This window comes from Acomys minous (genome assembly GCF_964271855.1).
Source record: "Acomys minous genome assembly, chromosome: 3".
Lineage (NCBI taxonomy): Eukaryota > Metazoa > Chordata > Mammalia > Rodentia > Muridae > Acomys > Acomys minous.
The window spans coordinates 84,622,037-84,635,782 of record NC_140485.1 but is presented as its reverse complement, the minus strand read 5'-3'; the positions used below and the strand labels follow the sequence as shown (position 1 = coordinate 84,635,782).

The 13,746-nt window shown below is 49.7% G+C and overlaps 1 protein-coding gene across 1 annotated transcript in view; it reads left to right on the top strand.

Annotated features, from left to right (window-relative positions):
* ACSS1 (acyl-CoA synthetase short chain family member 1) overlaps positions 1-13,072 on the top strand; it is a 52,293-nt gene extending 39,221 nt beyond the window's left edge. Inside the window, exons 6-14 of the mRNA XM_084777966.1 lie at positions 349-496; positions 1,573-1,710; positions 2,536-2,628; positions 3,903-4,015; positions 4,359-4,485; positions 5,185-5,312; positions 5,434-5,497; positions 9,779-9,897; positions 11,391-13,072. Of these exons, the coding sequence (XP_084634092.1) occupies positions 349-496; positions 1,573-1,710; positions 2,536-2,628; positions 3,903-4,015; positions 4,359-4,485; positions 5,185-5,312; positions 5,434-5,497; positions 9,779-9,897; positions 11,391-11,570 (1,110 nt within the window). The 3' untranslated portion in view covers positions 11,571-13,072. The remainder of the gene's footprint in view (positions 1-348; positions 497-1,572; positions 1,711-2,535; positions 2,629-3,902; positions 4,016-4,358; positions 4,486-5,184; positions 5,313-5,433; positions 5,498-9,778; positions 9,898-11,390) is intronic.
* The last annotated feature ends 674 nt before the right edge of the window (positions 13,073-13,746 follow it).

Sequence of the window (13,746 nt, the reverse complement as noted above, 5' to 3'; positions counted from 1 at the left end):
CACCACTGGGTGCACGCCTGTTTCAGGACATGGGCCGTCCTTGGCACACAGAGGAACTCCAGAGCTCGCTTCATTCTGCAGCTCAGGATTACTTGGCTTGTTATGTTGTGCTTATGTGCCACGTACTGTTTGGTACTTGCAATGGCCACACTGCCGCTGTCAGTGCTGGTGGTTCTGTCTTCTGCTAGGCTCTGTGGGAAACCTCTGCAGCCATCACTCACCCGTTCCCGGCAGCTGTGGTGGCTGTGTTCCAGTTACTGACTGCTGTGCGAATGACTGTGTTGGTGGTGGGTAGGAAAGGGGTGACGGGGAAGACAGATTTTTGAGGGTCCTCTCCTGTGTCCACAGCTCGTGTTTGACTACCAGCCCGGCGACGTCTTTGGCTGTGTGGCTGACATCGGTTGGATCACAGGACACAGCTATGTGGTGTATGGACCTCTCTGCAATGGGGCTACCACGGTCCTTTTCGAGAGCACCCCAGTTTACCCTGATGCTGGTGAGGACCAAGAACTCTGCTGAGGAAAGGGTCTCAAGGTTGGAGGAAAGAGTCACAGAGGCCTGCTGGCCTAGATCTGGTAAAGGGACAGTTCTTGTGTCCCACTGGCCAGATGCCATGTGTACACCAAAAATGCTAAGCCTTGGACTCTACCAGAAGAACTGGAGCCTACTGCTGAGTGCAGAAAAATCAGAGGGAGCCGGATGCAATCTTATCTCAAAATTGCTCAGTTCATGTTTACCGTTGCTGTTTCGGAAGCTGCCTGCTGAGAGCCGGCACTTTAACATCCTCCATCTCATATCTAGGGCCACCCCCCACTGTCTACATCTACCCTTTTCTCGAAGCCTGGGCCAGCTGCCCATCTTCCCTCGGCCCTCAGTCCCACTGCCCAAGCTTCAGGACCACACATGGCTTGCAGCCACCCGTGTTAAGCTGCACTCACCTTTGAGGACATGGACTCATCCTGCTGTCTTTGGTGGTTCTCTCACACAACACAATATCCCCAAATATTTGCTTTAGGGCAGTCAAACTGCTGCTAGCTCTTGCCTTAACGTGCCACAGTGCTGGGGTGGAAACCTTTTCTTGGATGCCTTTTGGCCCCTGCAGCTGCACTCAAGGGATCGTAATGGGGTGATAGCCAGGATGGAGGGCCATGGCTTAACTGCAGCTTCAGGTGTAGTGTGAGCCGTGTGTGTCTTTTCTGGGCACATGCACACACACATATCAGGAGATGAGTCATTTCTTTAGGGTCTGTTTAAGAACCCCCGATCAAAGTTCCATGTCATTTTTTAAAAACTTGCAGTGACAGCCAGTGAAGCTGATCCCTGGCTAGCTCACGTGGTATATCTCACATGATGGTGTCATCCAAGGTTGGGTGTAGAAGCTTCTGGATGCCACCTTGCAATTAGGGGGTTCTCTGGGATACCTTTCTTCAAGGATGATATGGGCTCTTTTTTTTTTTTTTTTTTTTTAATGATTACATGCACCTCAGCCCTCAGTACACTGAGCTTGGCTTAAATGAGTATAAAATAAGTCATGCTCCATGGGCTTTCCGACTGACTATGACCCTTTTGCAGGTCGTTACTGGGAGACAGTGCAGAGGCTAAAGATCAACCAATTCTATGGTGCCCCGACAGCTGTGCGGCTCCTGCTGAAGCATGGGGATGCCTGGGTGAAGAAGTATGACCGCTCCTCCCTGCGCACGCTGGGGTCAGGTGAGCATGGTGCCGTACGGCTTAGCATGGGCCTGGGGCTCCGCTAGGCAGTGCCGAACTGCATGGTCCTGATAGGTGACCAGCAGGGGCCACCACTGTTTCAGCAGTATTTGCTCTAAACTGATGAGCAAGGGTCATATGCTAACCTTGGGAGCTTTCCTGATAGACACTGAGACGTCAGGCTATGGAAGGCTAGGGCAAAGCGCCTCTCTTCAGAGGCTTAAGATCCAGTCAAACAGAGGGCAAGGAGCCAGGTTGAAAAAGGCTTTTCTTTCATACATAATACAGATGGCCACTGCCTAGATCAACTATAGAAGAATACAGACTACAGTGCAGAAGAGCACGTGGAAGGCTCCCTCCAGCAACCTCTTGCTGTGACTCACTGTAGGAGATCTCTCAGTGTCCATCCTTAAGTTCCGAACTTCATGCGATGGGTCCATACAATGTGTTGTTATGGGTAGCAGTGGCATGGTTATTTTCATAGCTGTACGGTATTCCACTGCGTAGATATACCACAGCTTATCCACCCTGTCCTTAAAGGCAGTCTCTTTCACACTGTGATGAGCAAGACTGACACCGGTCCATCTTTGTACATGTCCACTTTTTAGGGAGGGAGTCGAATGTCTCCTCCCAGTTCTGTGGAGTGAATGTAGTCATTATAATGTGCATTATTTTATGACTACGGGCATGGGAACGCAAGCCTTTCCAGGTTTCCTGTTGCAGCCTTCAGGAAGGCCACAGAGCTCTTCCTCATAATTTGTTCCTTTTGGTTTCAGGTTTTCTTGGAAGCCTGTTAACTTCCTTCTTGCTTTTGTGTGGTTTCAGTGGGAGAGCCTATCAACCATGAGGCTTGGGAGTGGCTCCACAAGGTGGTGGGTGATGGCAGATGTACACTGGTGGACACCTGGTGGCAGACAGGTGAGTGAACCTGAGGGAGAGCTGGCACAAGCCTGGTGGCTAACAGGCGCTCAGGCGTATCTAGCACCAGGTTCATGTTCTCAAAAGTGGCTGTGCTGGTGTTCACAAAGCTCCCTTCGGCATGCATGCGCATAGGCGAGGGTTCAGAGGTACAGCCTGGCTGCTGGAGATGTGGGATGCTTTCCTCAGCCTTGGTTTCCTGTGCTTCTTACAGCCTCTGTGTGAGGAGGAAATGAGGTGACACAGTAGGGCAAGAAGTGGTGAAGGCCAGTGGCCTGGCAAGGTCACAGTATGCATTCTTCTTCTTCTTCTTCCTCTTCTTCATCTTCTCCTCCTCCTCCTCCTCCTCCTCCTCCTCCTCCTCCTCCTCCTTCTTTAGGTTTTTCAAGACAGGGTTTCTCTGTGTAGTCTTGGCTGTCCTGGACTAACTTTGTAGACCAGGCTGGCCTCGAACTCACAGTGATCCACTTGCCTCTGCCTCCCAAGTGCTGGGATTAAAGGTGTGAGCCACTACCACCCGGCCAGGGTGCACTCTTCTTTGCAGGCGCAGATCTTTTCCTTGCTTGCCTCCTTCCTTTTTTATTTTGGGAATCACACCCAGGGCCTCGTAAATGCTCAATGGTCACCCGTTCCTGAACGCAGCCACTTCTGAGAAGGACAAGCCTTTTTGTTCGAGAGATCCGGACTTTAAACTTAAATTTTAGTGGGACAATGAAGTTTTTATGTGGTATTTTGTTTTTTATTTGTCCTTTTTTGAATACCTGACTCCTTGGCATGTTCAGGGAAAGAGGCCAGCACCGTACAGTTGCACAGCACTGTACAGTCTTGTATTACAAGTAGCCTGCATGTGACAGGTTCAACTAAGAGCTCTTATCTGTGCTGGAAGACATGGGGCAGAGAACTTTTCATAATGTGCCTGATGAGACACTGGCGTACGCACAGTGTGCCAGAGAAATGACCACGCAGGCTTCACTATTTATTGGTCCCAGCTTCAAGAAGTTCATTTCTTCCTTCTTCCTGTGCAAGTAGGTGAATTTTCACCCTTCCTTATTTCAAACTCAGACCTGACCCAGTGAAAGCCTGTCTCAGGTCTGACCCAGTGAGGGCCTATTAAACAGAGGGTAGCAGCCATACCCACCTGCTGAATGCAGAGCTCAGGGCTCTGTGTGCACCCACAGTGGAGGAGACTGCAATCCAAACCTAGATGGGCACATTGTGGAATATCCCTGTGCCCGGTTCCCAGGTCAATTGGTATTTCTTCATCCTCCCTGCAGAAACCGGTGGCATCTGCATTGCACCGCGACCCTCGGAAGATGGGGCAGAGATCCTCCCAGGCATGGCCATGAGGCCCTTTTTTGGCATCGTCCCTGCACTCATGGATGAGAAGGTGTGTGGGGTCTTGCAGAGATTGTCCCCTGCTTTGCTACTCATCCGGCAAGCGTTCCAGCTCCTGCTTTCTGGGCCTTGCTAAGATGCAAGATCTGGTCCTTGGAGTAAAGGCCAGGTCCTCACACATGCCCCACAGCCCTTTCTTAAACAGCACCACCTACTGACTGCTGCAAGTCAAAGCTCTCGTCAGACCTCCACAGGAGAACAGCCCTAGGCAGTTCCATTCGGTGCTTCATATTTTCTGCCATGGGTCAAGCAGTCAGGACGCTGCTGATGGTCAGCTCTTTGCTTTTCTCCCAGAGCTAAGTGTCTCACGAATGTCTGTCTCCCTTCATCTGTAGGGCAATGTTGTGGAGGGTGGTGATGTCTCTGGGGCCCTGTGCATTTCCCAAGCTTGGCCAGGCATGGCAAGGACCATCTATGGTGACCACCAGAGGTTCCTAGATGCCTACTTCAGAGCATACCCAGGTGAGCAGCCAGGGTAGATCCCCATACCTTCTCCATGGATTCCTCGACATGTTCCCATAGATAGGAGAACTGGTTAAATTCATGGCACCTGAGTGTAATGTGATGCTGGGTCTGTGGAAGTGAGTCTGGGTGTGCACCCTCCCTTCACTTCCCAGGCGTTCCTTATCTTGACTGGGGAGTGGGGACGTTATGCCAAGCCTCTGTGGGGCCGGGGTGGACATGAGTATATCCATTAACACATGGCTCTGGCCTGGGATGGACATCTTGGTAGCTACTGGGGAAAAAATGAGTGATAAAACATGGCGTGGGAAACTGTCACAAAGGCTGGGCCTTCTCAGTTTTCCTTTGGGTCATGGGTTACAAGTTTGTGTGACTGCCAACATCTCTGCCTTGCTGGAAGTAGCAACTTTCAGTCTCAAGGTTACAGCAGCCCCTCATCCCGAGGGGCACCCCAGCTGTGCTGTTTTTGGCTCTCTTGACACTTGCAGCCTTGATATAATTCATGTGATGTAGCCTTAGTGCCACGTGCTCATTGGAGTATAGCCCGGGACCTCTAGGGGTGTTTATGCGTTAGCTGCCTCAGGCCAGGGGCAGCCCAGCCATTTTCAGAGGTAGCTTCTAGAGTGGGGCTGAGATACAGACTGTGCAGGGGCCTGGCTCAGAGCGCTTGACACTAAATGTCTTACCATCATGGTGTAGGTTATTACTTCACTGGAGATGGAGCTCACCGGACCGAGGGTGGCTATTACCAGATCACGGGGCGCATGGATGATGTCATCAACATCAGCGGTCACCGCCTGGGGACTGCAGAGATTGAGGATGCAATGGTAAGCTCGGCCTGCCTTTTACTTTGCCTGGTACTCTAACGATGCCTCTGTCGATCTCAGAGTCAGGGTGGAATGTACACCCCAAGTCACCTCAGGGTCTTTTGCCCTTTGTTGTGCACAGGCTGACCACCCTGCTGTTCCAGAAACTGCTGTCATTGGGTACCCGCATGACATCAAGGGAGAGGGTGAGTATCCTCCTTCCCTCTGCAATGGCGGCTCATGGCTATCAGGGTGCCCGCGTCTCTGAGGATGCAGTGATAGGGGCCATATGAGCTGTACCTCTGCCTTCCTGGTGAGGACGCTGAGCAAGGTAAGCATTAAGAGTTTGAGCTATGAAATGCCCAGATTTGCTGACCTTTAAGGACACTCAGCCATTAAGAAGCCATGATATATTTGGCCCCTGGCTGAGCCTGGGAAGTCTCCTGTGTTTCCAGTATCTCTGACTGGGGCACTTTCTAAGCCACACACATGCCCACCTGCTTTGGTTCAGCACTCGTGCCAGCTCTGCGGCTGCATGTGGGCACTGGGCTAGGCCCCATAGTATAGGCTATGCTGCCCTGAGATGCTGGGGAAACTTGACTTGTGATTCCACAGCATGTTGTCACAGTGAGGAGGGCAGAGTGAAGGGTCAGGATGATCTTTTTGTTGTTGTTGTTGTTGTTGTTATTTTGTTTTTTGAGACAAGGTTTCTCTGTGTTATCTTGGTTGTCCTGTCCTGGACCAGGCAGGCCTTGAACTCACAGTGATCTGCCTGCCTCTGCTTCTGCATCCTGAGTGCTGGGATTACAGGCGTGCACCACCATGCCCGGCTCCAGGATGATCTTAAATCAGTAATATCTTTTTAAACTTTTTTTCGCTAGAGCCAGCAGATTCCTAAGTGGCTATGTCTGGAAAGGACACTGGAGTGTTGCAATGGCCGACTCCGTGGCCTCGTGTGACCTGGCCATATTCTAAGGCTGTGTGAGGTCATTTCTGCACAAAATGACCTTGAGTGTCGTGTCCTGCCCAGTGGCCCAGGACTGAGTGTTCTCTCTCCTCTTAGGGACATTCCATGTTTCAGCTTGCTCCAAGTCTCACCTGCCTCTTGTCTACACTTATGTGCTACTGTTCCAGTACTTAAGCAAACATTAAACTGTTTCCATGCCCCAGATTGAACCCAAGTCCTCAAACATGCTAAGTATGCAGTCTACCACAGCCCCATAGATACTGCCTTTTCTTCCTTCCTTTCTTTCTTTTTTCTTAAAAAAAATTTATTTATTTATTATTATGTATACAGTGCTCTGCCTGCATGTATACATACAGGCCAGAAGAGGATGTCAGATCACATTATAGATGGTGAGCCACCATGTGGTTGCTGGGATTTGAACTCAGGACCTCTGGAAGAGCAGTCAGTGCTCTTAACCTCTGAGCCATCTCTTCAGCCCCTGCCTTTTCTTTCTTTCTTTTTTTATATCTTTATTTATATTTTATATCTTTATTTATATCTTTTATATATTATTTTATATATTTTTTATATCTTTATTTGGATGTTTTGCCTGCATGTATGTCTGTGCAGCATGTATGTGCAGTGCTTACAGAGGTGGGGGGGACATTGGATATCCTGGGGCAGGACTTAGATGGTTAGTTATTATCTGCCATGTGGGTGCTAGGAATAGGACCTTGGTCCTCTGGAAGTTGTTCTTAACTGCTAAGTCATCTCTCCAGCCCCATCAGATACTTTCTTTGCGTTGACTTCTTGGAAAATTTAATTATAAGTGAAGTGCTTTAGAAATGGCATCGTTTGGGGCCTGGAGAGATGGCTCAGTGGTTAAGAGCGCTGCCTGCTCTTCCAAAGGACCGGGGTTCAATTCCTAGCACCCACATGGCAGCTCACAACTGTCTGTGATTTCAAGATCTGACACTCTCACACCAGCACACATAAACTAAAATTTAAAAAAAAAAAGAAAAGAAATGGCATCACTCATTAACGTAGAACCAATGTGCTGAAGTAGCTGTGGCTTTGTTAGTGGGACAGAGACATGTGGGGAGCTGTTTGGGCCACCTTCCAGCAGAGGCAATGTATAGGTAGCACCAGCATGAGAAGTGGGGAGCAGTGAGAACTCATTTGAGTAGCGACCTGGGCCCACTTTTGGGGACCCTGCACTTGACATCTCTGTGGTCCGAGGATCTACACTACACTGGTGTGCTCCCAGCATCTGGAAGCTGTGAGGTTCAGTGTGCCCGAGTCTCGGGACAGTGCCAACACTTCAGTCCTGAACCTGAGAGGACAAGGAACTGCTGAAAGTGGCTCGTGACCCCAGGTGCTTTCTGCTTTGTCCTTGGAGGTTTATCAGGCCCTGAATGAACCCTAGAAAATATGAACCAGGGGCCGGGCGTGGTGGTGCATGCCTTTAATCCCAGCACTTGGGAGGCAGAGGCAGGCGGATCAATGTGAGTTTGAGGCCAGCCTGGTCTACAAAGCAAGTCCAGGACAGCCAAGGCTAACACAGAGAGACCCTGTCTTGTAAAAATCAAAAATAAAATAAAATATGAACCAGGTCAAAGAAGCTGCACTGCCGCAGGACAGCTTTAGATGGGGCGGCAGGCTGTTCTAGGCTCTGCTCTGCCTCAGCTGCTCTGCCTGTGTGTGGGTTCTTCAGGGGCACATCCAGAATGGTGCCTGACGCTTGGCACTCTCTCTGGATCCTCTGGCCACTTCCTGCTCCAGCATCAGCTCTCGCTCAGGTATTGCCAGCCCTTTAGGGCCTGGAGGGCTGGGAGGGAAACTTACACACAGTGTGATGCTATCGGCTTCTAACAGATTTGTAATTCACGAACAACCCAGTCACAGTTCCTGCGTAGTGCCAAGATGAACACACTTGCAGTTTGCTCCCACTCCCTCTGAGTGCCCCTGAGTCTAGTTTGACTAGGACTTGAAACACTGTGGGCTTTGGCTAGACTGTTGTTGGCTTATGACCGTTTGGACCTTACACGCGCCTCTGTCTGGCTTATAACCTGCTCCTCTACCTCGCTCCAGCCCTGCCTTTGGAATCAATAATCCGTATCTGCTTCCAGTGTCATGTCAACTGTGAAGCTGGAACAAGGCACTTGACCTGATGGGGTGGGACAGTGAAACTATCAACCATTCTATAGACCAAATACTAAAACTTATGGACAGAATCAGAAAAAAAGCTCGCAGAGTGTAAGTTAACCAAGCTGGGCTTTGAAGGATGAATAAGCGTTTTCAGGGTGGAGATGGGGAAGCCTAACTAGTGGCAGCTTAGTTTACTAAGCTTGTGCTAGAAATAATCCTTTGTCAACACATTTAACGAGCACCTACCCTACGCCAGGCACGATTTTAGATGCTGGTGACACGCTAATCAAAGTAAAGTAGGTGAAGCCTCCGCCATAGTGGAGCTGCCCGATGTCAGGGAACAGAAAGGAGACAAAGACACTGAACAGTCAGCCCGACCAATGAGGACACTTACACAATGCAGTCACTTCACGAAGCTCAGGGTAAGGATAAGCTTGGAAGGTGGGAACTGGTGTGGAGCAGACAAAGAAGTTACTGGAAAGCTGCAGAGAAGTATATATAAACACTTCACGAGAGGAGGGACATTGCAGGGCAGTAGAGAGGACAGGCCATCAGAAATGGTTCCAGGGCACAGGGCAGACTGTAAATAAAGCACACACATTCACCTTGCAGCCTGGTGGGACTTCCTCCCATGATGGAGCTTTTCAAGTTTGAAGTTTGATACTCTCCAACACAGCAGCCCAGCGCATCCAACCAGCAATTGAACTATGGCCGTGTAGTGTGGGAATGTGTGTGTGCACGCGTGCATGTTTGTATAGTGCGCATGCTTATGAAGGCCAGAGGTCAAAGTCAGAATGTCTTGCTCAGTTGCCCTCCACCAAATTTTTTGAGACATGGTCTCTCACTGAACCTGGAGCTCACGGATTGGCTAGGCTGGCTGGTCAGCAAGCTCCAGGGTTTCCCCTATCTGCACCTCCGCAGTGCTAGGATTATTAGGCACGCACCACCAGGTGCCAGGGATCTGAACTCAGGTTACTGTCCTTCTGTGGTCCCTCCTTTACTGACTAAGCCGTCTTCCCAGCTTCAGGGAACACACATTTTAAGTGAAAAGCCATTGTGTTCACCAGTATGCTGCTACACAGCCACGTGTCCACCTCCAGGCAGCCCACAGCACGCATTCTTCCACAGCTGAGGGAACAGAATGCTAAGTCACATGTCCCAGGTCACACACACACAGTCATCAGCAGTGCCACTGTGTCAGGTGACTGCTCATGCGGGACACTGGCAGAACTGCTGTTGGGGCTGCTTTCACTCCCGGGTGCTGCTGACACGCTCCTTCAGGGTTTCACCTCAGGATTTAGAACCCCCTGGGGCTGCAGCAGCTCGTGACCGTGACCAAGGATGCCAGACGAACTCAGGACCGAGCACTCCCCAGTCCCTGTTCTCTTTCCAGCTGCATTTGCCTTCATTGTGCTGAAAGATGACGTCAGCGATGCAAACATGGTAGTAAATGAACTCAAGTCGGCAGTAGCCACCAAGATTGCCAAGTATGCTGTGCCTGAGCAGATCCTGGTGAGTCATCTCCACCTCAGTGGGATAGCACTGCTCTCTTTAGGTCCCCTCTGCTTTCCGTGGTTGTCAAGCAGTGGTGAGATTTTACAAGTATGTGGCTCCTGTTCCACCAACATCAAAACTGTCATTAGTGGTTTGGGTTTCCCTGAGGGGTTTTCCTGCTACAGGGAAGGGCCAGAGCAGCTGACATTGACAGCACACACCCTGTTAGGAAACAGTCCTAGGCAAGGCTAGCCGCTCTTGTCCTGTAACCCTTGAAGGCTGGCTACAGGTACAGGATTGATGGTAAGGCAGATAGAAATTTTCCTTTTTCCTTTTTATGATGTTAGGTATGTGTTTGCTTTCTATCTCTGTGACAAAACGCCTGAGGTACTTAACTTAAATGGTGGGAAGGTTTTATTTTTGCCTTATAGCTCATGGTTGGCTGGGCGGGCTGTGGCAGCCTGTGGCAGTGCTGCTTATCCTGGTGGGAAGCTTGGTGGAAGAAGAACAAAGTGTTGAAGTCATGGTAGCTGAGGAGGGGACCTAGTGTGTCCGTCAAAGGCCAGCCCCTGAGTGACCTAGTTTTCTTCCATTGGATCCCACCTCCTAAAAGCTCCAGTATCTCCAAACAGTACCACGAACTGGTGGCCATACCTTTAACATAGTCTTCAGAGAGCAGTTAAGATTCAAATCATAACAGAATGGGACCCAGAGACTCGGAATGCCGAGCTTGACCTCTACTGCTAAGCTAGACAGGACTTAAGGACTTGAGAGACAAGGGGTTCTCCGGCCTCATGTGGTTACTGAACATGTTTCCTGTTTTCCAGCCAGGATTCTGTGGGAAGGGACCCGGCCACCTGAGTCACCTCAGGTTTTTCCTTCCTTCATTGACACTTCTCCACAATGATTTCTCGGTTTGGGATCCTCTGAGGCAGGAAGGGTCCAGCTTCTTTTCATATTGCTCACACTGCTGCCATCAGGTGGACTTGTGACATGGACATGAACCATCTCCAAAGATAGTCATTAAAAATCTTACATACATGAAGCCTAGGTTTAGTCTCTAGCCAGTACCACCATCTGCGCGCGTGCGCACACACACACACACACACACACACACACACACACACACACACACCTCTTAAAGTATTACCATTTGCATCAGAATGAAAGACCAGTGGCTTTTACCTAGCTAAGCCCCAGGCTTGGGATGAGAAGGAACCCACTCGAGTATTGTGGTAGGCAAAACAGGCTCAGCAGTCACACCCGGAGGGAGTTCAGCAAAGCTTGGTGACAGGTTAGATCCTGTCCTTGGGGTGGATTTCAGCCTCAGGGTCAGGTTGCATCGGGGTAGGGAGTGGGGTGGCAGGGATTATGACCATGCTTGGCTCATATATCAGGCAAAGATGCCGTGTGGTCCTTGGTGAGGAGTGTCAACCTCCACAGGAGGACTCAGAACAGTCACTGGCGTCAGACGGTGCTGTCCAGACCCTAACACCACCCATCTTTGACAGGTGGTGAAGCGTCTCCCCAAAACCAGATCTGGGAAAGTGATGAGGAGGTTGCTGAGAAAGATCATCACCAGCAGGGGGCAGGATCTAGGGGACACTACTACCCTGGAGGACCCCAATGTCATCACGGAAATCTTGAGTGCCTTCCAGAAGTACGAGAAGCAGCGAGCTGCCGCCAAGTGAGAGGTGTGCCTCTATCTGTGTGCTCAGACAAGGCTGCACAAGACGCCTGGCAGTCCTCAGGGGAGGAGCTTCAGAAGTGGCTGGTTTCATCTGAGCACATGACCCCTCCATGACCCCTCTACTGCCCTATGTGGGGCTGAAGCCCCTCTTTCTTCCTCCTGGGGCTCAGAGGACCCCCTCTGAGGTGGGGGGAGGTCTTTGCCTTACATCTGGTTTCCAGAATTAAGTTACAATTGGCAGTGAGCCAGCACAGGGTGGCCAGAGGTCTGTTCATCACTTAGCTCCAGTGCTTTCTCCAGATGTGTCTAGCTACAAAATGCAGATTTTTAAAAACTTTTCTATTTGAGGATAACAGAACACTTGAGTGTACTGTGAACACTTAGTCACACACATACACACACACACACACACACACACACACACACACACACACACACACACACACGAGTTGGTAAAATCACCCTTCTTGCCTCCCCAGGGAAGCATGAAGATAACAAAATGTGCTTTTTATTACCATTTCGTGTGCTTCAAGTCCACATCAGAGATGTTTGTGCCCCTGATACACAGCTGTCCTGATGCTGCTAATCCAAGTTGCCACATCCACTTCCTGTGTCTATTTCATATTTGGTTCGTTGGTTTATGTTATGATAGAACAAACTTGACAGCTCTTGTGTTTTATATGTTAGGGATTGCACTCAGGGCCTCCAGCACACTAGGCAAGCGCTCTACCTCTGAGCTACACAGCAGCACCTCTAACTCCCACAGAGGACGGAATGAATGCCCTCTCCTTTACTTGTGAAATCATTTGGGTTTGTTTCTCTAAGCTGTGATCTGGAAACGTCTTTCCCCAAGGTGCCTCGTAGTATGAGAGGTCACCATCGCTTCCAATATGTGAGGTTGTTCATGGGAGACTGTGAAAATCAGGTGTCTTATTAAAGGCTCCGGTCTCATCTGAATTGGGCTCCTGAAGGCTCTGGCTGCCCTTTTCTTTTGTGGTTGGGGCAGCAAGAACCACTGTGGTCCAAGCAAGCTCTTGCTGCTCCAAGCAATCTTTCTCTCAATGTGCCTTAAGCCCTCTGGACACTGGTGAGGGATACAAATTGAGAAGTCATGAAAAGCTTATTTTGTAGGCATGGGAGGGCTGAGGGTGTGGCACTCTGTAAGCAAGGCCCCTGGGGACAGCGGAAGACTGATCTATCTGGTCCACAGAACTTAGCTAGATGCGTGTTTCAGGGGTATCTTAGTTACTGCACACATACTGTGTGTTTAATCTGTGCTGACTTCTTGGGTAATGAGGTAAATATGTGACTCTTCCAGGAGGTGGCGTGGTGGTAGCATGCACAAATAATAATAGTCCTTTGTTACAGCCAGCAGCAAAGAGCCATGTGATGGACTTGGCTGACTATAGCTATAGAGAACGGCCTAGGTCTCCAGGTTGCTGATAGAAGCTCTCAGAATGATTTACAGAAATATTCAAATAAAGATTTATTTTGTTCACTCTCTTTTTATGGGGATGTTTTTGGTTGATGTTGTTCCATTTTGTTTCTTCCTGGTGTTAGAGATTGGATCTAGGGCCTCCTGAATGCTAGGTTAACATTCACCTCAGACCTCCATGCCTCACGTCCCAACAAAATCCTAAGGGAAAATTAAAAGGGGGTCTATTCGCTCAAAAGATAGCACACGCCAAAAAAAAAAAGTGTTGGTGCATGTGTTCATGTGTGTGCATTTGTTTCTGTGTGTGCAGATGCAATTTTATGTGTTGGGGTGTGTGTGTGTGTGTGTGTGTGTGTGTGTGTGTGTGTGTGTGTGTGTTCGGGCACACACACATGTTATACTTTGAGGCCAGAAGACAACCTCATAACACCATCTGCCTTTTCTTTTTTGAGACAAAGTCTCTCACTGGGCCTAGTGGCTAGTCAGGCTGGTCAATAAGCTCAGAGACACTGTCTCTGTCTCCCCATTGCTGGAGTTACAACTGAACACCTGTCTATTCGCCTGTCTGTTCTATTCATGTCTGCCTATTTCCATGGGATCTGAGGCTAGAACTCAGGTCTCATGCTTTCAAGGTGACCCCCCCCCCCCCCCGCACCTTGTTAAGTGGCCAACTCTGGCTGCAGGGATGAGCTCATGATGCTTATTTTCTAGCACAGGACCCAGGCTAAGTAACAAGCTCAGG